Here is a 27,387-nt window from a genome sequence, read left to right on the forward strand (position 1 = left end):
TAACCTAACCTAACCTAACCTAACCTAACCTAACCTAACCTAACCTAACCTAACCTAACCCTAACCTAACCCCTAATGATTTGCCATATAAATCTAAATTTGGTATCATAGCAAGTTGGTTTGGAATGATTATCTCTTTCATCATTGCATTTGTTCAGGGTTTCGACGTTTTCGTTAGTGGGAAATGGGATGTTAGCACATTTATATCGAATTACATATCTCTTCTGATTTTCTTCGCTGCTTGGATCATATGGAAGGTTGTCAAAAGAAGTAAGCTAGTAACCTACAAAGAGATGGATTTCGTGACGGGAAGAGCAACTCAATTAAATCATATAGAGTTGAAAGAGAAGTACAGAATTGAGAACGAGGGGGTGTCGATTTGGAAGCGAATTTATAGATCTGTTTTTTAGAATTTTTGTAACTTTTACATGTATTGTTTTCATAGATCCTTGTTTTTGTTCATAGCCAACCACGAGTTTGACATATTGAACGTAACTGTTTGATTTCTTTCGGCCCAGATTTACAATACCCACCGACGATCACACCCGAGAAAGGCGAAAAGGCATCGTTAGCAACTATCGACGCAGCATCTGCTACTGTTTCCGCCCAACTACTGTCTGCGTGATGAGAATGTTCAGGCTGACGCCAAACACGCTCCTTTCCATCCCAAACTAGACCACCATCAGGATATATCATCTGCGGTTATTGTTAAAATTATCACATTATAGTTATAAACGTGCTCACAAGCTTTGGTTTGCGATTGAGTTCGTAGCTGCTTAAATGATCGACTATATCGCTGACCAGACGCCTTAAGTAGTGAGGTTTGGTACAATTTATACCAATTGCATCTACTTCTGCACTATTGCCTCCGAAAATTGTCTCTATGATGTCTTTAATCCCACTTGGACCTTCAGAAAGGATTTTCGAGCCAGGAAGTGAACCATCCGGGAACACGAGTGAAATATACAACGGTACACTACTTTTAACGTATGCCCTATACTCTTCTACAGCTGCTCGTATAGCTCTCACTTCTGAAAGTAACGGGACTGTCTCGAATAGCAAAATATCTACTTTTGCCTGCGTGTTTAATACTTTGAGACGACCCAAGTGGAATTGTTTGAGGTTTTCACTATAAAGGCTTCCTTGACTCAAACTGTAGTCAACACTATATTCTCCCGTGTATTCTGCACCATCTGCTGTTGCAACAGCGAAGGGACCAAGTGCATAAGCGAGTTGCTTTTGTGACGAATGATCTACTTCGTTGTGCGTATTTATAGCGTTGTTTGCTATCTGTACACCTTTCTGAACAGCACTTGACGTTGCTTCTTTAGTTTTGAATCCCTCCAATGAAACCTGATAAGTACATGTCTCTATGATCTAATATTGGTATTTAGATAATTGTTCAAGTTCAAAAGAGCCTCACATCTGCACCTGCTTCCAAGTAATCTCGGTGCATCTGCTCAACAAGATCTGGATTATCATTTAAGGCCGATGCACTCCATAACGACCCTGTGAGATCTAGATTGTAAGTCTCTAATTGCGTTGCACCTCCACCGTCCAATATCTCCAATTCAGGCATTAAATGTGATGAAGGAAAGGAATAACGTGATTTTAAAGGTCAATGATGGTATTGAAAGATTAAAATGATAATAGTAATCTCGATTTGTTTTTGTATTAAGCTATTAGAATAAGTATATGGTGATGGTTAATTACATTCATATGTTTATTTCATCATTTGCATGTAAGGTTAAGGCTACCTGTCTATCCTGAACGTAATGCAAAGTTTTTAAAATGAAAGAGTATGGTTTGTTTTATCCCTGATACTCGTATATAATTGAGCGGATAGATATTGCGTTTCACTTATTAGGTTTCACTCTGACATTATGAGTAGATTAGCATGCTAATCTATTCGCGAGATTACAATCTTATATCTATGTTTAAGAGACGTGTTCTGTGAATGTCTATATTAGTGAAGATTTATAGTGATCAACATTTAGTATTGCCAAACACTTTCAAAGCATCTAACTTGAGGTGATCGATTGTGAGTCTTTCGATATTTTGGTATCGAAGGCGCACAGATACACGACCATGTTGGAAAAAGACCATTAAAGCGAAGTGTATACGATTTTGGACAAATAAGTCGATTTGGGAGTTATCAATTACTGCTCTCAATTTGATTTTGTTATCATGTGGGATGTTAATAGGTGCTGGACCGAGCGAGAACCTTATATTGGTGAAGACCAACCAGAGGTAACTCAACTAATGTAGACAATGTGGTCAGCAAACTGAATACCAATCTCAATCGTGATCACACTATTCTCGCTTTCTGTCGTAGTACGCGATGCTGACTTTGACGATTTTGATACCTCTGTCTTTTGATAAAGGTGAAACATCGACCGGCACGTAGACGGCGCCATCTGTCGAGAAATTGGTTTTTCAGACTGTATCAGAGAGGAGACTTGAAAGGTAAACAGGTTTATGTCTCAATGTTAAAGTGGATACTAGTCAGTTAAATTGACTTGTATACGTGATAACTAGTGAACGAGAGCATCAAAAACAATCTCCACTACTCCGTCCGAAGAATACCAGTGAAGAGCCAATCGCTACCTCTTCCAATCCTTGTCTACGACTGTCAGGTACGTTGTTGGAAGTAACACAGCGTAATCATCGTAAACGAAGTGCATTTCTCTATTTGATTTATCAGTTGGTACGAGATTTACATAGGGCTCATCATTAAAGAGCTAATAACTGATCTATCACCTCGGACGACATGTGGCTTCACAGATGTCATTAAGACACGTTTCACTTCATCGATGTTAAACCTCTTTGTCAAGAACCGGGAAGATGTTTCAAAATCACCTCAAATTGGCGAAAATGATGAGGGAGATATGAATTTCGTTCGCGCACAACTATAACACAATCCAATCACACGTAGAGTACACCTTTGCTTTCTTGATATGGGTTGATTAATGACATACAAGGAATCCTATCTGGCCGATATACAGAAATAACAGCGCAAGAATCTTTGTCTTCACGCTGAACGTCACATATGCGTAATCCGATAACCAAAGAATATATAAAATGCTACGATAATAGATCACGCCAGTGATCCTGTCAAGGAGTCATAATCTAACCTGTCTGTTGGTTGGAACTTTCCAGAGAGTAAGCGGTATAATTCACTTAACTATAGTTTTCAATGAATCCGACTTTGGTGTCAAACCGAAACGAATATGTATTGGTCTCAAATATGTTCTATCTATATTATTACACAAGTCTAAACAGTGAATCTATTTATACATTTTCACATATAAGGTGATATTGTAACCTGAACACCCTTTCTTTAGTCAGAATATCCAAATAGACGTGTAAATGTCTTCTAATACATAGATATATTTACTTTTTTACTTATTTTACACAACATTTTACTTTGTTAAAACCGGAATATACCTAATATATTGTAAGTAATTATGACTTCTAACTACCAAACCCACCCCTTGTGATCGGCAAACGCTTTCGGAGGAGGCAGCACCATACCAGTCTCAGCCTCATACACGCTCCAGTGCGCTATAAGATCCTTCAATATTTCGGGTTCAGTCTTAGCAAGATTCGTAACTTCTCCTGTATCTTCCTTGAGATTATATAGCTCCCATTCCTCGCTTCCAGCTGGTGCAGGTACATATAAAGCCTTCCAATGACCTTTTCTGATGGCTTGTTGTCCAAATAGCTCCCATCCAGTGATTGTGTTCTCATTGTGAGGTGGTACTTCCGCATTGTGTAACCATTCACTCCAGGATTTTCCCCTAATTGGATATATTTGACGACCTGGGGTGGTTGGAAATTGGTATCAACATCGATCTAAGTAAGCTTACCTTGGAATTCCGTACCAGGGTGCTCAATACCGGCTAGGTCAAGGATAGTAGGTGCAAGATCCATAACTGTAGTGAATTCGTGTGATACTGCACCACCTTGTAAAGATGGATGTCCTTGGGGATAATTCAATATAAATGGAACACGAATACCGCCCTCGTATGTGAATGCCTTGTAGAGTTGACTTGGAGCAGTTGCTGCTTGCGCCCATTCAGGACCATACCAAACATAACTGTTACCATTGCCAATATTCTCGAACGAATTGTCGAAAGCCTTTTCAATAGATTCTTGTATACGTTCGCCTAGAATAGGAAGAGCTACTCAAGTTGGTTAAATAATCGAAGATATATATCATGCTTAGCCTACCTTCCAAGAGGGAACCCTCTGCACCATTATCGCTCATGAAAACTACGAACGTATTTTCAAGTTCCTCTTTATCTTCTAGATGTTTTAATAAACGGCCAACATTTTCATCAATAGACTCAACCATGGCCGCATATACTTCCATTGTTCGGGCTGACCTCTTCTTTTCGTCCTCAGTGAATCTATCCCAAGTTCCTTTTCCATAGGTGTCGATAATCGGGTGAGCTCTTGCGATTGCGTTATCACTGATGAGTCCAAGCTTATGTAATTGTAACAGACGCTCCTTCCTAAGCTCATGTGGTCCTTCATCAAAACGTCCTTTGTATTTTTCTATAAGGTGCCTCGGTGCTTGTAAGGGCCAGTGAGGAGCTGTCAAAGTGAGCATAGCGAAGAAAGGACGCTCATAATCCTCATCTAAGTACTCAATAAGCTTGTCCGTGAAAGCATCGGTGCTATAGAAGGAATCTGGTAAATCATCCATACTGAAAAGATTCCCATTATCAGACCAGAGAGTTTTGGTAGCAGGTACGCCGAGCGCGACATCAGGATTATACTTGAAATGGTTGCCTGCACCGGGAAGTAGACCCCATGAGCGCTCGAAACCACGGTTTGATGGTAGGAAAGGCTCAGTGAGGCCTAGATGCCATTTACCACTTAATAACGTCCTGTATACACCTTTTCCTGTCTGTGGATCCGGCTGATTAAGTATTTCAGGTAGGGCAGCGACACGATAGTTGAGAACACCTTCGTAACCAGGTTTCGCAGTACCTTCTTCATCTTTCCATATTGATGGATAGTTTCTAGCAAATTCTGCCATCTGACCAAGACCTTATTTACACTTTAATTTGTTTAGCTCTATAACGAACATAACGCACCTGCTAAATGATTGTCATTTCCACTTAATAACATAGACCTTGTTGGCGAGCAAGCAGACGCTGTATGGAAATCTGTAAGTGTGAGGCCATTCTTCGCCAGCTTATCTAGATTGGGCGTGTTGATATCATTGCCAAATGGGTCAGAAAAACCAAGGTCGTCTGCGATAATAAGTAGGAAATTAGGCTTTTTACTTGGTGGCATTGGTCAAGTTAATGATAAAGTAATGCAGGTAATTCACTACTTATTGGACCACTTTTGCGTGATTTTCAAGGTACCAGAATCATCGTTATATACTATGCGGCTTAGTTATTGCGCATACATTAAATTATTGTCTAATCTTTAATTGTAATTTGTGTTATCTCGTTGACCGCATGAGAGTGTGACAGATAGATGACGAGACACAATTTGCTTAGTAAATAAAGCGTAAATAATATGTATAAGTTGCATCGTATGTCAATTTATGCCTTTTTGCCTTAATTTTTATAAGTCATCCATATCCTTTCACTTATGGTTGTCTTCAGAATAAAACAATATGTTTGGTTGAACGTAGTATTTTCAAACATCTTCAAGTCAGGAACTAGATAGTTTTAAAATCTTTCAAACGAAGTACGAAAACGTATTTGAACCATTGAGGTTATACAGGTTGGTTGATGTATAGCTATGCAAATGATGTGCCTTAACGATTGGTAACTTCTTCGCTTTGTTACGAATATATAGTCTGATAAACAAGATATTTATTAAAATACATTGGCTGGTGTACCTCGCATGCCAAACTTGGGAGACAGACAACATCCTACGAGCTGAACGAAATTTGAGAAGGAGGACGTGCTTGTTGATGGCATAGACTATTTAGCTGGTATATAATAATACGTACCTAATATCACCTACATTTATCTATCGGATAACTTTATATTGCTTGTCGTGTGAGTTGGCAGTGATCTATCAGATAGTTGGTAATTTAATAAATAAATAATAAATAAATAATGAAAAACATTCTACATAGCTATATATAAACCCCCTATCGTTCTTATCAATCAAATATCTTTATCAGTGAACCGAATTTCAGATTTCCTTCCTCCTCAAGCTATCACCACCAGCTGGCATTCAATGTTCTTGGTTTACAACAGTGCAGACTGCTCAGCGAAAATTCCTTCAACAAATTACAGTCAGGCTTTGAATTTATTTTCATCTTCACTGCAATCTCTTTACGAGGAAGAGGACAGCGGTCTCATAGAACAGCACTCAGATCTGAAGCACTCCCCGAATATCATTTTAAATCCAAAGAAATACAAAAAATTATCTTTTAACAAAAAATTACAACAGCTTCTTTGTGAAGACCTCACCGTTGACGGTTGGGTTGACAAGGACATAGATCCATCCGATATTAAGATCAAGCGTATAACAGGCGCCCTCACAAATTCTGTTTTCTTTGTTAGCTACGATGGTGCACCAACTGTTCTTTTACGTGTCTATGGCCCGTCGTCCACTTTACTTATATCGCGCCCTCGAGAAATGCACATCTTGAACACTCTATCTAGACATTACAATTTGGGCCCAAAGATTTATGGTACATTTGCGAATGGTAGAGTAGAAGAATGGTTCAGTAGTCGCCCATGTTCTAAGGATGATATACGCTCGGACCTCAAAATAGACATTGCGAAGCGTATGAGAGAACTTCATCAGGTGGATTTGAAGAAAATGAACGTAGTTGGTCCAGTCGCACCTGGTTACAATGAACGCTCGACTAGTTATGGTGTTTGGGATAATATATCGTCTTGGCTTACACCAGCTTCAGTCGTTTTGAAGAGACTTTCAAGGGTTAAATTTCCAGAGAGTCATAATTATTATAATCTTGTTGAATCCATCAACTTACCCCTTCTTATTCAAGAATTTAACGCATATGAAGACTTTTTAAGAGAATACGAGGAAATAAATGGTGCTTCGCCTTTAGTATTCTGTCACAATGATACTCAACCCGGAAATATACTATTATTAGATCGCAGACCAGTAGACAAGCCTAGCCATCATAAAATTTGTGTTATTGATTTCGAATATGCTGCACCAAATGCACGCGGATATGATATTGCCAATCACTTTACGGAGTGGAGGTAAGTACACATCACATAGTCATTTAATTTTAATCAAACCCATCAGATACGATTATCACCACGAAACACTCTCCTGGAAACCCCTCTTGAGCTACCCATCTGAGGAAGATAGACGTGGGTTCTACGATGCCTATGTAGTTGACTCCGAAAAACAACAACCCGGATGGTTTGAACGTTTGGAGATGGAACGCAAAACGTGGTCACCTGCTAGTCTAGCTATGTGGGGTATTTGGGCAATTGTACAATCGAGAGATCAAGTGAAAGCAATGGGTAGTAAATTCGGCACAACCGTATCTAGCTTACATACATCAACGGGTGCTGATATGGCTGTAAATCTCGAAGAGAGAACTTCTGCTGTCGTACTCGATGACAGCTCAAGCGATGAAGAAGCCCCTGCACAAGAAGGTGGTGATGACTTTGAATATCTTCTTTATGCAAAGGCCAAGATTGATGCCTTTAGAGAGGAGTATTATAACCTTAAAGAGGAATGTCCACTAAAGAGGCCTTCAAATTAGATTTTTTCATATACACATACTACCCTCATTTGTACTATTTATATCAATTTAATATACCTAATACACAAATGTTGTTCACAATATAACAAATAAATCACTAAATACAATAATCTAATTTACTTTCATTTTACCTACCCTAGTGAAGAATTTACATAAACTTTCTCTAACTTCTGAACCCATATCTTTCGTTAGTATATCAGTAATTGGTTTATATACTGTTGATAAATATTTTTCAAAGTCCTCGTCTTCAAAGAAACAAACGCCTGAAATAATTTCTGCAACGACTGGTGTCCAAGCTGCGATATTTCTATGTTTAGTTTCAAAGTCAAGTTCATTGAAACCGTCAATTACGCTCAATCCGAATGGAATAAGAGCTTCTGATATGTCTTCACGACGGTCAACGTGCTGTTGACGGGTATCTTTGTACATTTTAATAAGTAGTGTGATGAGCGTTGATGCGCTGCTGCTTTCCTGTTTCAGGAGGTTTGGAAGTTGCTTCATGAATCCTACCTTCCACAATCCCATTCTAAGATCTTGATTATTATTGAATGCATTAGCAAATCTGTAACTTTCGTCAAGAAGATGAACGAATCTTAGAAGTTGTTGTGGTGGTATGGCAAGGTAGACTTTATCATTAAACAGTAACTCCCTGACTGCATCAATGAGTAACAATTGCAGTACACATTTGGTGATGATTTGCTTAAATAGTGTGCGTCTTTCATTTGATCTCAAGACTGTACCCTCTTCAATAGTAGTAGAAGTAAGTGGAAGTGGTAGTACAAATCCACTTTGACTTGGATCAGCAGGCGTTTGTTCAGCTGAATCCAAATCTTGTCTCAGTGATTCATTGAAGAGTTCACTAGCGAGTGTGTTTTGGAAGAGCGTAGTAAATACTGAAGTTAAAGTTTCCCAGCGTTCGTCACTAATTTTTTCTGCGTTGCTTTCAATCAAAGATTGTAAACAAGATGATCCAATACGAGCGAGTGTGTCGTTTTCTAAATACATTAGTATAATATATAAAAATTGAAGCTAACTACCAACCTTGACAAATACATGCTCTCAATAACTCCAATAGACCTTCTAATTTACTCTCCAATATTTCGAAATAGTGACTGTAAAGGTCAACCAAATTACGTAAAGCCTGTACCATGGTTGTGGACAACCACACTGTCATGTCCTCATGAGTGTTAAATCTAGATAAGTCGACCGGCGACTTTAATACGGAGAATATAGGGAATAAGACCTTTTGACAAACTGTATCCCAGAAGTCGACACGGAATGAAGAGCCGTGTATTTTCAATGTTGCAAAGAGTGAATCGAGGGCAATATTCCTAACTTCAAGATCTTCCCCATTCATTATGATATCATAAAAGCTGAATAAGATAGGGAACCAGAAGCGAACCATTGGATCATCAACTGGAGGTTGTTGTTGATTGTCTTGCGACTGTACAACACCAACTTCACCTCTACTGAGTGGACATTCTGGCGCAACCAACATTGAATTAATTGATGAGCGAAGTAACTCCATTGCTTGTAAGCTCACTCTCTGGTAAGGAACTTTACAGAAGTCCGTAATACAAACAGCGAGATCACTGAAAGATCCATATTTAATTAAATATCCAAGATGCTCCTTTTCGATACTGTTTACTATATCGAAAGCATGCGAAACAATCCTCTCGTTAGATGACTTGGCTGCTGCTGAGAATACAGCAAAGAGGGTTCTCCATCCTGAGCGTATATTCACAGAGCGTGCCTGGAGCATCTGTTGAAGACAACGAAGAACCTATTGAAAAGTCAAGGTAATTTCAACGTACAAACCATTACTCACAATGTCCTTAGCATCAAGGTTTGGATTATGAATCATAGTATGCTCGAATGGTTTCAAGAAGTCCTTTTGGAATTTGAAATGCGCAAGTTCCTCCTTCTCGAGGAAGCGCATAGCAAGTTGTCTCAACGCATCAATGGCGAAAAAACTAACTGATGGGTTTGGATGACAACAGACCTATCAAAGTATGAACAAGGAACGTCTCTTCGAAAAATATCACCAACCTTATTAAAGTGATCACCCAAAATGAGCCAGATCTTGCTCCATTCTAAACGAATACGATTCATGTTATAGTAGCAAATATCCACCAGTTTCTGCAAACTAAACAAACGTGGATGTTGTTGTTTTCCAGACTGTTGAATCTCAGCCCAGGAAACCTCTGCAAGTGCTTGTGAAAAGTCGACCATAGCATCCTAAAAGTTGTGTTAGATCGTTCATCACAGAATAGAAAACACCAACTCCTGTTAACATCTGAGTTGCTGAAAATACCATATCGCCTCTACCTGTTACTTGTAAAGCTCTACCATCCGCAGCAATAGATTCATCAGGTACCAAATGGCGAGGGACAGTTGACGACTTTCTAGTTGTGCTACCAGATCTTTGTCTACCACCAATATTACCAGTCTCAGAACTCAAATCAACACCATTACTAATCAAATGGAAACGTTCAAGTTGACTGACGCATCCAAGGATTTCTTTCCAACTGCCTTTAAGGTAATTACCCTCATGCATCGCGACTTCAAGAATTACCTTGACAGCATCAACATGCTTAGGTTTCATCTCTGCAAGGTTATTAAGGTGCGTAAACTTAGCCAACATTGTGACGAATGCGTTACGCTCTAATTCTAAATCAAATAAACAGGATATCTTGATAGCATTTGCAAATCCTTGTAAGCAAAGTAAAACAATCTCATTATCATCACTTTCTTGTAATGGTCCGGACATTGCCGATAATATAGCCATCCAGGCGACTTCGAACATTGGCTTTACGTGTTCATAATGTGATGCACTAAAGTAAGTTTCACTGTTCTTCATACCACTTCTACGTTGAGCCCGAAGCATTGATTTAAACAGTGCTTCAGTCTTATTCGCCATACCTTCAGAGCGGATGTTATTTTGTTGTTTTTGGTAGTTTCTATCTGCCCCACTAAGTACATTGACAATGTTGCTGTTTGGTGGTGGTGGTGCATTTTGGAGATACATTTCATCTTTCATTCTAATTTCGTCTGAATGAATATCATCGTAAACTCCGATCAAGTAATCTTCTGGTAAGTCACTACCATCGTTAATACCTCTGTTATTCTTGATAAATTCCTCTTTAGTCATTCTACGCTTGTTTTGAGGGTTGTAAGCATCTGTGTTGAGAAGAATAACTGAATATGCCATAACATAAGCAGTATCAGCATTTGCAAACAGTGTTGATGGATTGTGTTGAACATATCTTTCAGCAAACTTGAGCATATATCTATCAATTTTTTGACTTTCACCCGGTAATCTAAATGCCTGTAAAAATGCTCTTAATGCTGTAACAAATGACATCTCATTGAAGTTCATCGCATCAACGAATGCATGCATGATGGCAATATTTTCTTCTTCACCTTCACCAAGGTACTCACCAATTTGAGCTTTATTGAGACCATCAGTAGTTAACAAAAAGCGTGCAATGTCTTTAGGTTCACTTGATTTAATAAAACCATGTTCGAGTAAGAAAGCAACACCTCTCTTTGGCTTATAATTGAACCTCTTGATACCCTCAATAAGGATGTTCTTACGGGCCTTTGCACTCTCAAATTGTGTTGGGTCGTCTGAGTTAACATTTGAGAAATCAAAGGCATTTGATATTTCTGGTGTTGAATGACCACTTGAATATTCAGCAACACCAACGACTGGAGAACCTTAATTAATTAGATAAATTTATGTTAATAAACTAACACACACCTTCAACTGATTGGTGATTTTCTTCGGCAACAGTAGCAACTGGGAGAGCACCACGTTCAGCCCAAGAAACCAAACTAGCAAGTACGCTTCTAATTAGATCTAGTGCTTGTCTCTTTACGGCGACATCAAGAATATGTGCTTGTACGGCTGCTTGATTTGAGAACGTAGCTGCTAATAGGTTGGCATCAGGTGCTGGCATAAGTGAATCAGTGTTGAGACTTGGCGGTAATTCATTCTTTGATGGTCTGAAGAAGCTGGTCAACGCTTCAGTTGTACTTGTGCCACTAGCCTCTTTTGGTCCTGGTGGTAAATGAGCTGAAGCGATCTTTGACAATGCATTCATCAAATGTTCGTAAATATTCTCAAGGCTGTTTTTATCGCAGTCGTAATTGAGATACAACTCAACGATAGCTTGAGGATTTTGACAGAGCTTCTTTAGGATGGTCGAGCAGAGAATAGTCTTTTGCTTATTCGAGGAATTCTCTTTGAGTTCCAAAATTGGTAGAAAGATTTCTCTGAGGATGACTTCAATTTCACGTTTCATTCTCATACGCATGCTTTCCAATACTCTTGAGAATATTTGACAGCATAATTCGAAAAGTTGAGGAATTGCACTTGGTGCATTTCTAGACAAACTCAGACAGAGGTATTGTTTGACGGCATCGAAAAGTTGCGTTGGCTCATTATTTGAAGAGCTATGAAGGATAATTCTCTTATCCAAGAGAACGCTAATATGAGTGTTGAGAATTGTCTTGATGAGATGCAAACTGAGCAGTCTCGATCTGAACTCCGGTGAATGGATTTCTTTTTCACTCGAAAGATGTTAGTGGTAGGGAACTATCATAAAGTAATACTAACCTATCTTTATGAAGTGATTTCATATTGAGTTTGCACAACGCTCTAAAGACCAAAAAGGCATCTTTCGTGAGTAACTCCTCATCGGAGATTTCTTCATCTGGTGCATTGAGTGGATCTGTTGATTGATTGGCTGGTGTTGCATCAAATGATCTTCTTCCTTCGAATGTACTAAGAGTCATCTGCTCAGTCTCTGTTGGTAATGATGGTTTACCATCTTCGTCAACTTCCTGTTCAGCTAATTCATCATCTAAACTCTCGTGTGTATCTTCATGTGTAACTTCCTCTTCTAAACTCTTACTGTGTTCATCTTGAATAGATAGAGTAGGTTCTGCCATCGCTTGTGTATTGATTGATGGTGTTCCGCGGGTTGAAGAAGATTGTGAATGTGCAGGATAGGCAGTTCTCAAGCGTGAAAATACGGCGTTTACCATCTGGGTTAAACCTGCTTGTGCGATCATCTGATTACCTTGGTCTTTACTATATTTGAAGATATCATGTACTGTCCTTATTGCAGAGAGGAGTGTAGAGTGGTGAATGAGACCAGTAGGATTGTTATACAGAACAATAGCTAGGAGAGCTTTGACGATCTGCAGAATGATTTGATCATCGAGTGAGCTGTTATTTGAGTAACAATCGCAGACGGTCATGGTTATCTTGTCAGCTAGACTGGATTTAGAATTATTCTGTCCCTGTAAATCCACGTTCCTGAATAAGCTACTGCCAACTAATTTGGAGATTGCGTCTACCGATGTAGCGAGGGTAGATTTATGGTAACAACCTAATCTCAAAGGTTCAAAGATCGTTAATAAATCAGGTTCTTCACTCGCTATACTATCTTTCGCTTTATTTATAGCATCATTAAGCGGGGACTTCTTGCCATCTCTGGTATTAGCGAGAGTATCAAGAGATGAGCTCAATAGCATGGTGGAGGGATTAACACCCAAGCTAGTAAGGGAGGTATTTGATTGATGAGCTAACTTCTGAGCTGGTGGTGGTGAGCTTGCGGCTGGTGAGCTTCTAGGATCATCTATAGAAGTAGATTCTAGATTATTATTATCAATTTGAGGGTTATCTCTATTAATTTCTAGCCTATCTCGTTTATCTTCCACTTCCGTCCCGTTCATCGATTTCGCTGTAGAAGATGAAGAGCGCAATCGACAACAGTTCAAAGACGACCATCATGAGTTCAGAGGAGAGACAAAAGAAATTACAAGAATTGAGACAGCGTATGGTTAGTTTACTTAGCTTCATTTTAATTATCTTCTAATAACTTTATAGCAAAAATCAACTTCAGATAACAGAGCAGCTATTAATGAGGAGCATAACACATCGAGAAACCAAATCAGAGTGGCGCAGAAACAAGAAAAGAGAGATAAACTCGCTGATGCGATACAAGAGAAGAAACGTGCTTTAGAAGGTGGTGAAGATGTAGAGAGATCAAAGAATATGGAGTACTCTATAGAGGATAACGAGCGATGGGAGAAGAAGCTAAAAGATAAGGCAAGGCAATCTAACGCTGAGTTTGATGGTGCGTTTATAGTGTATAGTCTAATACTAATCTGACTGATCTTCATCAGACGCAGAGCAAGTCACCCACCGTCGCTACAGAAGAGACCTCAGTTATATGAAACCTAACATAGCTAATTACAACAGACAAAAGGAACAAGCATTAGGTTTGCCAGCTGGTACACTCACAGAAGAACTCGCGAATCCAGATATGTCCTCTACGTTGGATCTACATAGAGGAGCTGATAGTTTGATATACGCTGATCATAAGCCAACGGAGGAAGATTTAGACAGATTAACGAACAAACTCAACGATGACGTACAACGTCGTAAGAACTTCTCAAGAAAGAGACCAGAGAAGGAGGAGGACAAGACCTATATCAATGATCGCAATAAAGTCTTTAACAATAAGATAAACAGGTACTTCAACCAATATACTAAGTATGTTTTTTCACACTTACTCTCTGACAATAACTAACTATTCAACTACAGAGAAATACGTGAATCTTTCGAAAGAGGTACAGCTTTGTAATTTATTTTGTAATTTTAAACCTTCATTTTATACAGCGATGACTTCCGTAGATAAGGCAGTAGAAGCAGCGAAAGAGAGAGCACATTTGTTAGTGAATAATAAATATATTAGACCCTTATAACCTTATATTAGTCAGTCTATCCTCAACGTATTCGATGTGTACGAAATGGCTGCTCTCGGACAGATAAAGAATAAGCTCGGCGTATATCATAGTCTACCTGACGAGCAGAAAGAAATCTTAAAGAGTATCGGTTTTAAAGATCGCTTATCTAAAATAGAAAACGCTATCAGAGCAAACGCTACGGTAGTCACCGCTATTAGAAGTGAGGGTGACGGCTTATTGGAGGATATGGAACAAGAAGAGCAAGCTAGAGGTTTGTTATCCTTTAGAATATCATCTTATCTGATCAATACATTAAGAAATGGAGAAGCTGGCTATGTCCACTGGCCAACATGCCTGCACTCATTCACGTAAGAAAGCAGCTTTATTATTACTTAAAATTGACAACAATAAAGACGATCATGGAAATGGTCATTCACATGACCACGCTGGTCATTCTCACTCCCATCCACCTACACCTTCCATACAGGCAGAAAAACCAACACCTGCTCAGATGGATAAGCTCCTCTCAACTTTGAAGCAATTTGTTCGTGATTGGTCGTCTGAAGTGAGATCTCTTTTCCATTACAATTTCCAATCTAATAAACTCTAAGGGTGAAAAAGAGAGAAACACATCGTACGGTCCTATTTTAGAAACATTAGAGGAAAAATATAGTGGTCTCACAAAGGAACAGAGGTGTGTTGATTGAAGTTACTTTGTATGCATTCTAACAATGTAGATTGAACACAAAAATACTTGTTCCAGGTGCCGGTTTAGCTAGATTAGCATTTGATATAGCTAGAATAGGTTTCTCTAGTCAAGGTGGGTTGATTCGCTTTTGATGCTCCCTTTTTTATCCCTCTTAAGGTAATGAGTTCAGCTATTTTATGCTTTTATCCAGTTTCTTTATCTTGAATCGTACAACTGAACGCAACCAGCATACAATATTTCCATTCGCACATACATCGTCAAATCACCCGGAGGAAACTTCACAATTGCGGTCTATAACTGTACCTGATGTGTTACCACTTGACTACCTCCGTGGTCCTGACAGTGACTTTTCATTAGTTGCGGGTGAGTTCTTGGAAATCTATGGTGGTGATGATGAGAAGGAGCAATGGGATGCTGTCGTTACCTGTTTTTACCTGGATACGGTTGGTCGTTAGTCCTTACCCCTTTTAATACTCACGAACGCTCAAGGCAAAGAATATAATTGATTATATCAAGACCATTTCTCATGTCCTTAAACCAGGTGGACAATTCATCAACTTGGGTAAGGTTTCCCCTCGACTGCAGAGAGCTTAATTAATCTTAAGTAGGCCCGTTATTGTACCACTTCGAAAACAATGACGACGGTGAGGTGTCAATCGAACTCACATTAGAAGAACTCAAAAAGCTGTTACCACAATGCGGCTTCAAATTAGATGTAAGGATAAATTTAGAAAGCACATGATGGGAATTTAAATGCTTTATAGAACGAAAAGATGATTGACACAACATACACCAACAACGGTGATAGTATGTTACAGTACACCTACAAAGCATGCTTCTGGTATGTTAGACCTTGTGAGAATAGGAATTTACTCACACTTATTCAGGACAGCAACAAAATTATAGGTTAATTATTTGTATTGCAACAGTTATAAAAACAAGAATAATCGTTAAAATCGTTAAATCGAATTAGTTGGCAAAAGAGTCACGAATGGATGTGCTATAAACATGAATTATCATTCCTTTATTTAGTGAGATTACCTACCCATCATAATGTTGACTGATGTCATCAAGTAAAGACAAACCAGTTGGTTTCCATCCAAGCTCGGCTTTTATCCTCTCGCTAGAAGTTGGCTTAAAGGTAGCACCAATAGGGGCTAAGAATGTTATATACTGAGCAGCATCCTCCACAGACTTCAACTCAGCCTCAGCATTAGTTTTCTTGGCAATTGCCTCAGCTATATCCTTGAATGGGATGTTTCCTTCTGCTACTGCATGATAAATGCCTGATTTACCCTTTAAGCCAGCTTCAAACGCCAAACGATATGCTTTTGCAGCATCGCTAACGTGTACTGCAGACCAATGAGATGGTTCCACATAAACTGCCTTCTTGTTTTTAATTGCACTGTTTATTAAAATTCTTATGAAACCTTTATCAAGCTGCCCTGCATGAACTGTTGGTGGTAGTCTCATTGAAATTGTAGTAACCCCATTTTTTGACAACTCCAAAGCTGTATTTTCACCTTTCCTAGGGAATGCAGGCTTTTGAATATCAGATTCAGCAGAAACACCATCATCACTCTTGATATCTAATCCGCCAACTGTGCTACTAACAATAAATGGTTTGTTTGTTCCCTCTAGTGGTTCACCGAGTGCCTTGATAGCCAGTACGTCCAATTCTGATACTTGTGTGTACTCATCAAAATTATGAACGAATGCCAGATGTATAACACCATCAATTGATGGATCTCCTGCTGCTTGTTTAAGGGTCTCGAAATCTGTGAGACCACCTCTGATAACCTTTACGCCTTTACTTTCCAACTTACGAGCACTCTCGTCTGATCTTGCTAATGCAGTGATTTTGTGACCATGATTAATCAGTTCGTCTACAGTTGCAGAACCGACTAAGCCTGTCGCACCAGTGATAAAGATATGTGGCATTTTATTTGATGTTTGTAAGTTTATTTGGAAGAAAATAACTACGGTGCGACACAATTTATACCATATCATGCATAATTATTACATAATACTTACTAACGTAGATCCGTGTGGAGGCAAACAATCGACACAAAAACTAAAATCAAATGAGTAACAAAATAGCAATTAATTCATTTCAATAAAAAACCAACCAACTCTTGATATCCAAGTAAATGGACATTCGAATGACATTGGAATGAACATAAATAAATGGTAATAAATCAAACATCACGATTGCTATGTATAATTGTAACTGCTGTGATACATCTTAGCTACCTCTGTGTTCCGGAGAGTGAATTTTCATTAATTGCGAGTATATCCTTAGAAAACTATAGTAGTGATCACAAGAAGGAACAATGCGAAGCTGGTCCTTACGTGTTTTACTTAGATAGGGTGCGTTGCAGTCTATACCTCTTATAATATTCACGAACACTCAAGGCAAAAAAGTCAATGACTATATCAAGACAATCTCTCACGTCTTTGAACCAGGTGGACAATTCACCAACTTGAGCGAGGTTCCCCTCGATTTTAAAGTGCTTAATTAATGATAAATAGGAGCATTATTGTATCACTTCGAAAATAATGATGACGCCGAAGTGTCAATAGAACCCATATTAGAAGAAATCAAAAGCCGTGTTACTGGAATGTAATCAAAGTTACGTGTGAGGAGGTTACAAGGAGCGCATAATCAGACTCTGAATAGTCCTAAAACGAGAAAATCAATTAAACGACATACATTACCAACAAAAACTGTATGTTACAGCACCTACACAATTTTAGTACCTCAAGTATAGCTACTTACTCACACCCATCCAGGACAGCAACAAAGTCATAGGTTAATTATTTGTATTACAACAGTTATAAAAACAAGAATAATCGTTAAAATCATTAATCAAATTAATTAGCGAAAGAGTCACGAATGGACGTGCTATAAATATGAGTTATTATTCCTTTATTTAGTGAGATTACCTACCCATCATAATGTTGATTGATATCATCAAGTAAAGACAAACCAGTTGGTTGCCACCCAAGTTCGGCTTTTGTCTTTTCACTTGAGGTTGGCTTAAACAAAAGACCGAAATGGGCTAAGAATGTTATATACTGAGCAGCATCCTCCACAGACTTCAACTCAGCCTCAGCATTAGTTTTCTTGGCAATTGCCTCAGCTATATCCTTGAATGGGATGTTTCCTTCTGCTACTGCATGATAAATGCCTGATTTACCCTTTAAGCCAGCTTCAAACGCCAAACGATATGCTTTTGCAGCATCGCTAACGTGTACTGCAGACCAATGGGATGGTTCCACATAAACTACTTTCTTGTTTTTAATTGCACTGTTTATTAAAATTCTTATGAAACCTTTATCGTGTTGTCCGGCGTGGACTGTTGGTGGCAGTCTGATTGATATTGCGGTAACCCCCTTGCTAGACAACTCCAAAGCTGTTTTCTCACTTTTTCTCGGGAAGGCAGGATTTGGAAGATCCGATTCTGTAGCAACACCATCATCACTTTCGATGTCTAGTCCACCGACTGCGCTACTAACAATGAATGGTTTGTTAGTTCCCTCTAATGGTTCACCAAGTGCCTTGATAGCCAGTACGTCCAATTCTGATGCTTGTGTGTACTCATCAAAATTATGAACGAATGCCAGATGTATAACACCATCAATTGATGGATCTCCTGCTGCTTGTTTAAGAGTCTCGAAATCTGTGAGACCACCTCTGATAACCTTTACGCCTTTACTTTCCAACTTACGAGCACTCTCGTCTGATCTTGCTAATGCAGTGATTTTGTGACCATGATTAATCAGTTCGTCTACAGTTGCAGAACCGACTAAGCCTGTCGCACCAGTGATAAAGATATGTGGCATTTTATTTGATTGTTTGTACGTTTGTTTGGAAGAAAGATAAGTACAGTGCGACGCAATTTATATCACATCATACACAATGATTACATAATGTTTACATAATATTAATCTGTGTGGAGACAAACAACGGACCCCGATAACTAAATGCAGGCATCTAACAAATTAGGAATGAACCCCTCTTACCCAAGTATAGGGGGTCATTGGATGACTAATGAACATATATGAAAAATATCGCAATCAACGAATGTCTTAAATTTCAAAGATCTTGGTAATATCTTCTAGGACAATCTTCAATCAATTATTATGTCATAATTTATTCCGGTGTCCGAATGATAGTATAAGTAATCTCATTTAGTCCTTTTAGAAATCATAATGTCAGCATCACAAGTTTTCTACATCACTGGTGAGTACTCCAGAGCAGCCGAATAGACATCCTAATTCGCATTTATAGGTACATCAAGTGGCTTTGGTCGTGAGCTCGCTTTAATCCTCTCGCAACGTGGACACAAAGTTATAGCAACAGCTAGAACGATCAGCAAGATAGAAGATCTTGGAAAGGTCGATAACATTAAGATACAACAACTAGATGTCACAGATTCATTTGATATCCTTCAAAAGAAAGTAGAAGAAGCCATCTCATTTTTTGGTACCGTTGACGTTCTCGTAAATAATGCAGGATATTCACAAACTGGTTAGTTAAACATTTCTTTTTGTGCATTTTTCACAACAGATTTAAGGTTGTTTCGAAGAACTTACAGATGGAGAAATTAGAAAGCAATACGATACGAATGTCTTTGGAACTGTAAATCTCACTAGAGTATTTCTACCATATTTCAGATCAACAGAGAAAGAAAGCATCATTTGCACGATAACTTCTGCTGGTGGTTTAGTAAGTTTCCCAACATCTGCTGCATACACATCTACGAAATTTGCTTTAGAGGGATTCTTTGAAGGTTTAGATGGTGAATTAAAAGCAAGTAATTTACCAATTAGGGTACTTATAATCGAACCTGGCGGTTATAAAACGAATTTCATTGGGAATATTATCAAATCCGAGAATCAAATTGATGTATACAATCCTATAAAAGAACAAATTCATCAATTATTTACAGAATATGATACAACTACTGGTGGTAATGCCTTAATAGGTTCAAAGTTAATCGCAGATGCTTTACTGAAACAAGGATTCGCAGCTGGCAAAGACATTCCATTAAGGTTACCAATTGGAAGCGATTGTATCAACTGGTCAGTTGAAAAATTCAAGAAAACAGTTGATATATTTGAAGAATGGAGACCATTTGCAGCTGAATCAGATCCAAAGAACTAGTTTCCATGCAGTTTCAACTCAAGCTATGGTTTTATTCCTCTCTATTACTCTGAAAAATGAGTGTATTTATTGATCGCTATTATAGTATTTCTGAATTGAATATATATATATATATATTTGTTTATTCTTTTATTTGTTCTTTTCCGCAAATGTATCACTGATTATTATTTTACTCCGCATTTACAAAAAAAACTTGATGTCGTACGTTTTAGCACACGTATCTGAGGCCCAACCTATTTTTTAGAAAGAATATCTATAGACTAGACAAACAAATAGTGAACAAAATAAAAATCATAACATTTGTTCAAATACAAAAATAGACCAATGTTGAAATGAAACGGATTTCAAAAAATAAATAGCAAAATTTTAGCTTCGCCCGGTTTCGATCCGGGGATCTTTGGGTTATGAGCCCAACGCCATTCCTCTTGGCCACGAAGCTGAGAACAGCTGTACCATTTCTGGTTGAAGTCAACAGCAACAACAAGCATATATATAGCAACCATCTACATCTCGGAAAATTTTCCTCCATCAACCGCACTAGTGTTTTTTCCGTAAATTTGCACTTTACAATATTATTATGTATATCCGAATGCTGTCACGCTATTCATAAACAAATATAAGTGAATCGCATCTACATGACTACTCCAAAACTTCTCCTAAAATTTGCGCAATGGTAGAAAAGTAACCACATAAAAATTGTCTGAAAACATTATACGCGTTGAGCTTATCACCAAGGTCAGGTCTCTGGTTATGGAACTTCACACTTCTTTATGCCTCATCAATTAAACAAAAGCTGGAATAATACACATCTATATGATTCAAATTCTTTCAAATTTATACAAACCGTCTCCGATAAAGTGAAGAGTATCAATACCGATACCCTTGTTGACCTTCTTGATTTCTTCTGTTGATGTTTTGCATATACCGATGGCAACTGGGTGATCCTTTCCTTCCGCGAAGATAGCAACTACCGTATTTGCAGGGTAGGATTGTTCTGTTGGTGGCAATTTACCACCTTTCGAGGTCAGACCGGGTGACATGACGTTTGCACCAGCGATGAGGAATCTAATAGCACCTCTGTCGACGGTTACTGGTGGGAGTAAGTGGGGGTCTACGCAAATGTTAGGGTCAAATAATCTCGCAGTTTAGTCCTCAAACTCACACAAATGAAGAAGTCTTAAAGTTGGTACGTATGGATCATCGTGAGATTGGAAAAAGAGTGGGAAGCCATTAAAAGAGAGTAATTGGAGTTGATTATGACATTTTATGAGTGAAATTGATTCCTTCTTAGGCCAGATTTGCTCAAGTAAAGCGCCATCATTTTCCCTTAAAGCTTCAAATTGATCGAGTAGCTTTTGTCTGATAGCTCTTTGTACAGATGATTTTATCGCTGTTGAATTGCCAATTTGTGTTTTGTCAAACTTGGCGAACATTATGGACTCTAACTTTGACCGTCAAGGAGGAAGAATGCAATGAACAAATTATTTAAAATCAAAGACAAGACTTACACTCCTTATACACCATCTAAAATGCAATATCAACCTCCACCTACACTTATAGACAACGCTCATATTGGAGAATCACCGAGCACATTACCACCAATTCACAAATACCACAAACGATCCGACAGTCTAAGGAATCAAGTCCATGAGGGAGACGTACCTGTAATACCGTCCGTGAGACTAGACACCCTAAAACTACGCCGTCGATCTGCATCCGCGCCCCAACCGTCACCAATCTTCGAATCAGCCTTTGAAGAGCAGCAGGACGTTTCAGATGTACTCCAGCAGTCCCGTGTACTGGAAAAAGAAAGGCAATACTGGAACAGGATCGGAAATAGACCGTTAGCCAGATCTTCGAACAACATTAGCAGACACTTTTCAAATATACAACCACTCAATAAGCATAACAGAAGTACTAGTCATGGTAATAGTCAATCATCACACAAGCGTATTACTTCGACTTCTTCTAATAAGTCTTCTCTCGGTCGCTCTCAAAGTTTAAGTGTTCCGACGAAACCACTGGAAATACATCTCGCACGTAGCAATAGCAAGCACCTGCCAGGATGTGGGAGATTTATACGCAAAGCCTGGTCATTTAATAAAGAGAATATCCACCCACAAGATGTTCACCTACGTGTCGAAAGTGATAGAGGGAATTTGCACATTCGAAACCAGGGTAGAGACAACATCAATATACTCAGCGAAGAAGATAAGATACGTATAGAGAGTGCTAATGGTCAACATTGGGGTCAAGTACTTGAACCATCTCCTTCGACTAGTCAGGTAGGATTGGCTTTAACTAGCCCTTCGCCTGCACCACCAGAAAGCAGTCTACCTGTACACTCGCAATCGGTGGCACCACCTTCACCAGCGCCTGTACGTAAAGCTAGAAGCGTTGCGACTTACACAGAAGATTTAATACCTCCCTCGCAACGTCGCATAATTATACCACAGCGTAACAGCTCAAAGAGGTTTTCACATTTCTCTCACCAACAGTCGCCTTCAAAATCTATGATAATTGGGAATGACTACATCAAGAGCAACTTGAGAAGAAGGAGTACGAGTAATTCATCTGCGAAGAGTATGTCTGCTAGTAGCAGGAGCATGACTTATGATTATTATCTTTCTTTGCATCGGGATGATGCAAGTCACAACATGGGTAATCTTGTTGCTGAAAGAAATGATTCTAGTTTGGGTAATGCCAGTGTTGACCACACAGGTAGCATTGCAAACCACAGTATCGCATCTGATATGGCAACCATTGATCACCAGCCACCACCACTACATGCATCGACATCTTTATTAGCAAGAGGGCAGAATAGCAATAATGAAAGCACGAGTAGCGTAATTGAAGAATTGCGGGATGCACCTATTCCACCAGAACGGCAAGACGATTTACAAACGCCCAAAGCGAGACAACCACCTCCAATGCGTGTTGAAGTAGAGCACATTACTCACGAAGACCTAAAAACTCCGAAGAAGGGTAAAAGGTAGGAAATATTCTTAATAAAGCGCATCCCTAACTTTATCTCCTCAGCAAAGAGCCTCCTTCATTGACAATTACATTACCACCACGTGACTCTTTCCAGGAAGCTCTTCAAAGTCCACTTAAGGAACCACCACAGGCTCCTAAAAATGAGAAACATTTCAAACAGGATATTGATAATTTCTTATATATCCGTGATCCATCACCTGCCCCACCAAAAATACCGCTCAAGTCACCCAGAAGAAAATCACCAAATCCATCAGTTCAATCATCACCAAATTTCTCGACTTTAGGTTTAACGATTGGCAATAATAATAATAATTATAATAATAAAGCTGAACCTGTACAGAGAGTTGCAAATGCTGCACAAGCTATCGCTTTAAGTGGACGTAGTACACCAGATTTGTCGATACCAGTAGTCAATAAAACTAGTAGCGATAGCAGAACAACCAATAGAAGCAGGAGTAATAGTGCTATGAAACCATCTGCAACTTATATTCAACCATCTAGTATAGGTGTGGAAAGTAAACCACTATTGGTTCTAGACGTTGAAACTGTTAAAACAAAATTACGAACAGCCAAAGAAGCTAGAGCGTTGAAAGATGAGAGCGACAAAAAAGAAGAAGAAGCAAAGCAGGTCGCGAGAATTGCAGCATTTAGAAGAAGTAGAGTGGATAGAAATGGAACAACCTCATCACAACGTTCACATCCATTCGCAAATGTCACTCAACCAAATGAATCAAAAACACTAAATACGGTTTGTGATTCTCTATCAAAACGATTGAGCTCAGATGCATACCTTAATAACTTACGCTTATCCAATCAGCAAGTACCTCGACTTAAGAAAGTATCTGAAAATGATATCAACAAAGAAGGTAACGAATTATTCTATAAGCCACGTCCAACTCATTTGAATAACACTCCAATTCCACCACCGACGCCTGAAGTTAGGAAAAGATCCCAAATGAGACCATCACTTAGTAGTAATGGAAGTAATATATCTGGTATATCATCACAGTCAGGAAAAGAATTAAAGCCAAAGCCAAGCTTACAAGAACTAGAAGAAATGCTACGTAATTTAAAACTACGCAGAGCCAGAATTTTAGCAGAACGTGAGAATGAACAGCAACTAGGTGTGTTAAAGAGTCCTCTTGAGGAGATTGACTAACGTAAAAATGCAGCAACCCAAAATCAATGGTTCGACGACGAAGAAGGAGTCGTAGATACCCACCAAAATAATTTACTATTAAATCTTACAGCCACAGCAACCCACTAATTGAATTTGCCCGGGATGGGCAAATTTGATGACGTAACTGCGAACATACCAAACACTTAGAAATGCAAACACTCTTTATTCATTCTTAGGTATTTTTGCATTAATTAATAAATTACACTCTTTTAATTTCAAATAAATGTACCTAAATAACTTTCATAACGTCATTCGACAAAAGGGAGCGCTTGTCAGTCATGTTTCAAGGTTAATCTAAATTTACACGTGACGGGCTAATGATATTTAAAGGTAAAATATCGGGCCTATATTTTAGTGTGAGAGGGGTTATTTTCCCTGGAAAATTCCTGCTCCACTCTTAGGGAGTAATTAGCAAAACAATCAGTCAGTGCAGCTGCAGCAATAGGTCACATTACACATTGTAGATAATTTTAATTACCGAAAACTCCTTATTACCTACTACAACGATATACCATATTAACAAAAAAATGGGATTTCTAGACATCTTAAACATAATTTTAGGAGGTTATGATGGCTACGCAAGAAAATTAAAGGGAAAAAAACTTGAATATAGTGTTGTTATCTGTGCAGGTGTAGCATTTTTGCGTTAGTGCTATCAGTCTCATTGCATCTAAAATACTAACGTTACAACAAGTTTTCGGGTATGATCAAGGTGTCATGAGTGGAATCATAACAGAACCATATTTTATCAAAACCTTTCCACATTTTGGATCAGATCCTGATTTGAATCCCAAGCAAGCAGTAAGTTCTATGGTTGTCGCAATTTATGAAATTGGATGTCTTCTTGGTTCGATTATGGTTATTTTCTTTGGTGATGTATTAGGCAGACGTCGATGTGTAGTAATCGGAACCATTATTATGATTATCGGAGCAATCGTACAAACATGTAGTTATCAATTACGTGATTTGATAGCAGGTAGAATCGTTACAGGTATCGGAAATGGTATGAACACTTCGACAATCCCGGTCCTTCAATCTGAGATGGCCCACAAGAGTAGAAGAGGCTTTTTGGTATTGTTCGAAGGTGCTCTTATTGCTGGTGGGATTGCTATCTCCTATTTAGTTAACCTAGGAATGTGGTATATGAATATGACTGATGAAGAAGTTCCTCATGCAAGCGCACAATGGTACGTAAACATCTTCTATATGAATTATACTTAACACTATTTCGAGGCGTTTCCCATTCGCTTTACAATTGGTTTTTGCAATAGCGATGTTATTGGGTGTTGCCGTATTGCCAGAATCACCGCGTTGGCTTGCAAAGCATAACATGGACGACGAATCAATGCACATTTTGTGTAGACTTAGAAATGGAACAAGGGATGATGCTCATGTTATTCAAGAATTCAGTGAGATCAAAGAAGTCGTCTATGCTCAAGAAGCTGGCGGCAAATTTTCATTCTGGGAACTCTTTAGAAATGATGAAAACATGACATTCTGGAGAACATCAGTCGCTTTCCTCAGTCAGGCATTCCAACAAATCGGCGGTATCAACTTGGTCACTTACTACAGTACAACACTCTTTCTTAGTATTGGATTGGACGATACTAAAGCCAGAATTGTCACCGCTGGTAATGGTGTTGAATACTTCCTATCTGGGGTCGCTGCCTTATTTGTTATTGACAGAATGGGTAGAATACCGTTGATGATAACTGGAAGCTGCATCATGATTGCTTCATTAGTGATGCTTGTTGGTTTCCAATCATCAGGTCGTAGTGACTTGGCTGTAGGTAGTGCTGTAATGTTATTTGTCTTCAACACTGGTTTTGCCTTAGGCTGGCTTGGTGTCACCTGGCTTTATCCCGCGGAAATTTCTACATTAAGATCACGTCACGCTGTAAATGGTCTTTCTACATGTGCAAATTGGCTTTTCAACTACCTCATCGTTCAAATTGCACCAATTTGTCTCGATACGATCAAGTATAGGACTTATATCATTTTCATCGCAACCAATACATTCTTCATTCCAGTTATATGGCTTTTCTTCCCAGAAACAAAAGGACATAGTTTAGAGGAAATGGATAGAATCTTCGTTATGGCTCATAAGCAACATCGTAATCCTGTCTTCGTCGAAAGAGAATATACTAAACAAATTGGAAGTTACGGACAAGGTCTTGGAGATCAGGAGAAGACGAAAGTTGCACACGTTGAACGATTTGATGATCTCAACGGACATGACTCAGATTCTGATAAACAACATTTCACAAGGTAGATCAACTGATAAAAAAAATAATTTGTATTATATAATAAATAACTGTATTTACAATTTATTTATGCTGTCATAGTTTCATACATTAATTAAGCTGTAAATTCAGGGCAAGGGTAGTGACACATCATCATTCTGGTAAGAATGAGAAACGAGATCACGTGATGAAGAGCATGATTATAGTATGCACTAATAGCAGATCTTAGTGTACCCTACCAGTAATGCATATAGTACCTCGGAAATACCCACTACAACGCCAAGATGATTGACAACGATTGTCTGCCAAGAATATACACCCTTAACAAAGAGGAAACGCGGAGCTAAAAGGCCATAAAAAGACATAAATTTGGGATATGTCGTGGCTGTCCATGTGTTCATTCTTGATAATTTCTCGATCGTTCCTATCAATATTTGATCTCAGAAATCTCGCTAATTAGCAAAAAAAGAGCGAGTTCCGCATGTAAGAGAAGTTGAAATAAGGTGTTTATTTAGATTTATACAGTCTATAGATGTAGTTCCAGACATGGTATAGTCACTCCGCTTTAGATTAGCACTCTCGATGTCATTCGAAGGT

General features: G+C 38.7%; 12 protein-coding genes and 1 non-coding gene across 13 annotated transcripts; 6 read left to right on the forward strand and 7 right to left on the reverse strand.

Moving 5' to 3' along the window:
• Positions 1 to 194: 194 nt before the first annotated feature.
• On the reverse strand, positions 195 to 1,702 carry WALSEDRAFT_59436 (Homocysteine S-methyltransferase). The gene is made up of 3 exons (XM_006956457.1): positions 1,424 to 1,702; positions 745 to 1,377; positions 195 to 696 (listed from the first exon to the last, which is right to left on the reverse strand). The coding sequence occupies exons 1-3, from the start codon at positions 1,577 to 1,579 to the stop codon at positions 460 to 462; spliced, it is 1,026 nt and encodes a 341-aa protein (XP_006956519.1). The 5' UTR covers positions 1,580 to 1,702; the 3' UTR covers positions 195 to 459.
• A 310-nt stretch (positions 1,703 to 2,012) lies between these two features.
• Positions 2,013 to 3,331, reverse strand: WALSEDRAFT_67437 (hypothetical protein; the record flags this gene model as incomplete). Its single annotated transcript, XM_006956458.1, has 3 exons — positions 2,313 to 3,331; positions 2,077 to 2,259; positions 2,013 to 2,021 (listed from the first exon to the last, which is right to left on the reverse strand). Exons 1-3 carry the CDS (start codon positions 2,415 to 2,417, stop codon positions 2,013 to 2,015), a joined length of 297 nt encoding a protein of 98 aa, XP_006956520.1. The 5' UTR covers positions 2,418 to 3,331.
• A 21-nt stretch (positions 3,332 to 3,352) lies between these two features.
• Positions 3,353 to 5,307, reverse strand: WALSEDRAFT_35476 (alkaline phosphatase-like protein; the record flags this gene model as incomplete). The annotated part of the gene is made up of 5 exons (XM_006956459.1): positions 3,353 to 3,447; positions 3,492 to 3,822; positions 3,870 to 4,184; positions 4,234 to 5,058; positions 5,106 to 5,307. 5 exons carry the CDS (start codon positions 5,305 to 5,307, stop codon positions 3,423 to 3,425), a joined length of 1,698 nt encoding a protein of 565 aa, XP_006956521.1. The 3' UTR covers positions 3,353 to 3,422.
• An 876-nt stretch (positions 5,308 to 6,183) lies between these two features.
• WALSEDRAFT_56315 (kinase-like protein) lies at positions 6,184 to 7,858 on the forward strand. Its single transcript, XM_006956460.1, has 2 exons — positions 6,184 to 7,214; positions 7,261 to 7,858. The coding sequence occupies exons 1-2, from the start codon at positions 6,214 to 6,216 to the stop codon at positions 7,727 to 7,729; spliced, it is 1,470 nt and encodes a 489-aa protein (XP_006956522.1). The 5' UTR covers positions 6,184 to 6,213; the 3' UTR covers positions 7,730 to 7,858.
• WALSEDRAFT_50149 (Sec7-domain-containing protein) lies at positions 7,841 to 13,474 on the reverse strand (the record flags this gene model as incomplete). Its single annotated transcript, XM_006956461.1, has 7 exons — positions 7,841 to 8,724; positions 8,771 to 9,512; positions 9,558 to 9,731; positions 9,779 to 9,967; positions 10,014 to 11,449; positions 11,493 to 12,304; positions 12,351 to 13,474. 7 exons carry the CDS (start codon positions 13,472 to 13,474, stop codon positions 7,841 to 7,843), a joined length of 5,361 nt encoding a protein of 1,786 aa, XP_006956523.1.
• A 60-nt stretch (positions 13,475 to 13,534) lies between these two features.
• WALSEDRAFT_35480 (mRNA splicing factor SYF2) lies at positions 13,535 to 14,424 on the forward strand. The gene is made up of 4 exons (XM_006956462.1): positions 13,535 to 13,581; positions 13,629 to 13,878; positions 13,928 to 14,297; positions 14,349 to 14,424. The coding sequence occupies exons 1-4, from the start codon at positions 13,579 to 13,581 to the stop codon at positions 14,386 to 14,388; spliced, it is 663 nt and encodes a 220-aa protein (XP_006956524.1). The 5' UTR covers positions 13,535 to 13,578; the 3' UTR covers positions 14,389 to 14,424.
• Positions 14,425 to 14,436: 12 nt separating this feature from the next.
• Positions 14,437 to 20,545, forward strand: WALSEDRAFT_59442 (N2227-domain-containing protein). The gene is made up of 15 exons (XM_006956463.1): positions 14,437 to 14,475; positions 14,521 to 14,762; positions 14,809 to 14,859; positions 14,905 to 15,056; positions 15,103 to 15,185; positions 15,229 to 15,311; positions 15,357 to 15,643; positions 15,690 to 15,762; positions 15,809 to 15,915; positions 15,965 to 16,041; positions 16,088 to 16,231; positions 16,275 to 16,365; positions 18,271 to 19,446; positions 19,495 to 19,734; positions 19,781 to 20,545. Exons 2-11 carry the CDS (start codon positions 14,555 to 14,557, stop codon positions 16,104 to 16,106), a joined length of 1,140 nt encoding a protein of 379 aa, XP_006956525.1. The 5' UTR covers positions 14,437 to 14,475; positions 14,521 to 14,554; the 3' UTR covers positions 16,107 to 16,231; positions 16,275 to 16,365; positions 18,271 to 19,446; positions 19,495 to 19,734; positions 19,781 to 20,545.
• On the reverse strand, positions 15,323 to 19,346 carry WALSEDRAFT_59441 (NAD(P)-binding protein). Its single transcript, XM_006956464.1, has 2 exons — positions 18,151 to 19,346; positions 15,323 to 16,200 (listed from the first exon to the last, which is right to left on the reverse strand). Exons 1-2 carry the CDS (start codon positions 19,044 to 19,046, stop codon positions 16,170 to 16,172), a joined length of 927 nt encoding a protein of 308 aa, XP_006956526.1. The 5' UTR covers positions 19,047 to 19,346; the 3' UTR covers positions 15,323 to 16,169.
• On the forward strand, positions 19,377 to 20,545 carry WALSEDRAFT_31304 (NAD(P)-binding protein). Its single transcript, XM_006956465.1, has 3 exons — positions 19,377 to 19,446; positions 19,495 to 19,734; positions 19,781 to 20,545. Exons 1-3 carry the CDS (start codon positions 19,416 to 19,418, stop codon positions 20,368 to 20,370), a joined length of 861 nt encoding a protein of 286 aa, XP_006956527.1. The 5' UTR covers positions 19,377 to 19,415; the 3' UTR covers positions 20,371 to 20,545.
• A 192-nt stretch (positions 20,546 to 20,737) lies between these two features.
• On the reverse strand, positions 20,738 to 20,809 carry WALSEDRAFT_t17. Its single transcript has one exon. It is a non-coding gene; the product is annotated as a tRNA-Met (tRNA).
• A 313-nt stretch (positions 20,810 to 21,122) lies between these two features.
• On the reverse strand, positions 21,123 to 22,090 carry WALSEDRAFT_53502 (hypothetical protein). Its single transcript, XM_006956466.1, has 2 exons — positions 21,533 to 22,090; positions 21,123 to 21,481 (listed from the first exon to the last, which is right to left on the reverse strand). Exons 1-2 carry the CDS (start codon positions 21,801 to 21,803, stop codon positions 21,189 to 21,191), a joined length of 564 nt encoding a protein of 187 aa, XP_006956528.1. The 5' UTR covers positions 21,804 to 22,090; the 3' UTR covers positions 21,123 to 21,188.
• Positions 22,091 to 23,610: 1,520 nt separating this feature from the next.
• Positions 23,611 to 24,676, forward strand: WALSEDRAFT_59444 (hypothetical protein). The gene is made up of 2 exons (XM_006956467.1): positions 23,611 to 24,491; positions 24,540 to 24,676. The coding sequence occupies exons 1-2, from the start codon at positions 23,834 to 23,836 to the stop codon at positions 24,632 to 24,634; spliced, it is 753 nt and encodes a 250-aa protein (XP_006956529.1). The 5' UTR covers positions 23,611 to 23,833; the 3' UTR covers positions 24,635 to 24,676.
• A 392-nt stretch (positions 24,677 to 25,068) lies between these two features.
• WALSEDRAFT_56320 (general substrate transporter) lies at positions 25,069 to 26,819 on the forward strand (the record flags this gene model as incomplete). The annotated part of the gene is made up of 3 exons (XM_006956468.1): positions 25,069 to 25,192; positions 25,242 to 25,734; positions 25,781 to 26,819. The coding sequence occupies exons 1-3, from the start codon at positions 25,075 to 25,077 to the stop codon at positions 26,817 to 26,819; spliced, it is 1,650 nt and encodes a 549-aa protein (XP_006956530.1). The 5' UTR covers positions 25,069 to 25,074.
• Positions 26,820 to 27,387: the final 568 nt, after the last annotated feature.

The sequence above is a fragment of the Wallemia mellicola genome, assembly GCF_000263375.1.
Source record: "Wallemia mellicola CBS 633.66 unplaced genomic scaffold WALSEscaffold_3, whole genome shotgun sequence".
In the NCBI taxonomy this organism is placed as follows: domain Eukaryota; kingdom Fungi; phylum Basidiomycota; class Wallemiomycetes; order Wallemiales; family Wallemiaceae; genus Wallemia; species Wallemia mellicola.

What these genes read in the sequence shown, in the direction of transcription:
- WALSEDRAFT_56315 (XM_006956460.1), top strand. Translation starts at nt 6,214, where the DNA reads ATGTTCTTGGTTTACAACAGTGCAGACTGCTCAGCGAAAATTCCTTCA. An exon ending in AATCACTTTACGGAGTGGAG is followed by an intron (nt 7,215 to 7,260) that starts GTAAGTACACAT and finishes CAAACCCATCAG; the next exon opens with ATACGATTATCACCACGAAA.
- WALSEDRAFT_31304 (XM_006956465.1), top strand. Translation starts at nt 19,416, where the DNA reads ATGTCAGCATCACAAGTTTTCTACATCACTG. An exon ending in ACAAGTTTTCTACATCACTG is followed by an intron (nt 19,447 to 19,494) that starts GTGAGTACTCCA and finishes TCGCATTTATAG; the next exon opens with GTACATCAAGTGGCTTTGGT. An exon ending in TGCAGGATATTCACAAACTG is followed by an intron (nt 19,735 to 19,780) that starts GTTAGTTAAACA and finishes AACAGATTTAAG; the next exon opens with GTTGTTTCGAAGAACTTACA.
- WALSEDRAFT_53502 (XM_006956466.1), bottom strand. Translation starts at nt 21,803, where the DNA reads ATGTTCGCCAAGTTTGACAAAACACAAATTGGCAATTCAACAGCGATA. An exon ending in TTTAAGACTTCTTCATTTGT is followed by an intron (nt 21,482 to 21,532) that starts GTGAGTTTGAGG and finishes ACATTTGCGTAG; the next exon opens with ACCCCCACTTACTCCCACCA.
- WALSEDRAFT_59444 (XM_006956467.1), top strand. Translation starts at nt 23,834, where the DNA reads ATGAAACCATCTGCAACTTATATTCAACCATCTAGTATAGGTGTGGAA. An exon ending in TGAGAATGAACAGCAACTAG is followed by an intron (nt 24,492 to 24,539) that starts GTGTGTTAAAGA and finishes GTAAAAATGCAG; the next exon opens with CAACCCAAAATCAATGGTTC.
- WALSEDRAFT_59441 (XM_006956464.1), bottom strand. Translation starts at nt 19,046, where the DNA reads ATGCCACATATCTTTATCACTGGTGCGACAGGCTTAGTCGGTTCTGCA. An exon ending in ATCAATCAACATTATGATGG is followed by an intron (nt 16,201 to 18,150) that starts GTAGGTAATCTC and finishes TCATGTTTATAG; the next exon opens with CACATCCATTCGTGACTCTT.
- WALSEDRAFT_35480 (XM_006956462.1), top strand. An exon ending in ATCTAACGCTGAGTTTGATG is followed by an intron (nt 13,879 to 13,927) that starts GTGCGTTTATAG and finishes GATCTTCATCAG; the next exon opens with ACGCAGAGCAAGTCACCCAC. An exon ending in TACTTCAACCAATATACTAA is followed by an intron (nt 14,298 to 14,348) that starts GTATGTTTTTTC and finishes ATTCAACTACAG; the next exon opens with AGAAATACGTGAATCTTTCG.
- WALSEDRAFT_59436 (XM_006956457.1), bottom strand. Translation starts at nt 1,579, where the DNA reads ATGCCTGAATTGGAGATATTGGACGGTGGAGGTGCAACGCAATTAGAG. An exon ending in ACTTGGAAGCAGGTGCAGAT is followed by an intron (nt 1,378 to 1,423) that starts GTGAGGCTCTTT and finishes TACCAATATTAG; the next exon opens with ATCATAGAGACATGTACTTA. An exon ending in TCAATCGCAAACCAAAGCTT is followed by an intron (nt 697 to 744) that starts GTGAGCACGTTT and finishes CAATAACCGCAG; the next exon opens with ATGATATATCCTGATGGTGG.
- WALSEDRAFT_59442 (XM_006956463.1), top strand. Translation starts at nt 14,555, where the DNA reads ATGGCTGCTCTCGGACAGATAAAGAATAAGCTCGGCGTATATCATAGT. An exon ending in ACATGCCTGCACTCATTCAC is followed by an intron (nt 14,860 to 14,904) that starts GTAAGAAAGCAG and finishes ACAACAATAAAG; the next exon opens with ACGATCATGGAAATGGTCAT. An exon ending in AATGCGGCTTCAAATTAGAT is followed by an intron (nt 15,916 to 15,964) that starts GTAAGGATAAAT and finishes AATGCTTTATAG; the next exon opens with AACGAAAAGATGATTGACAC.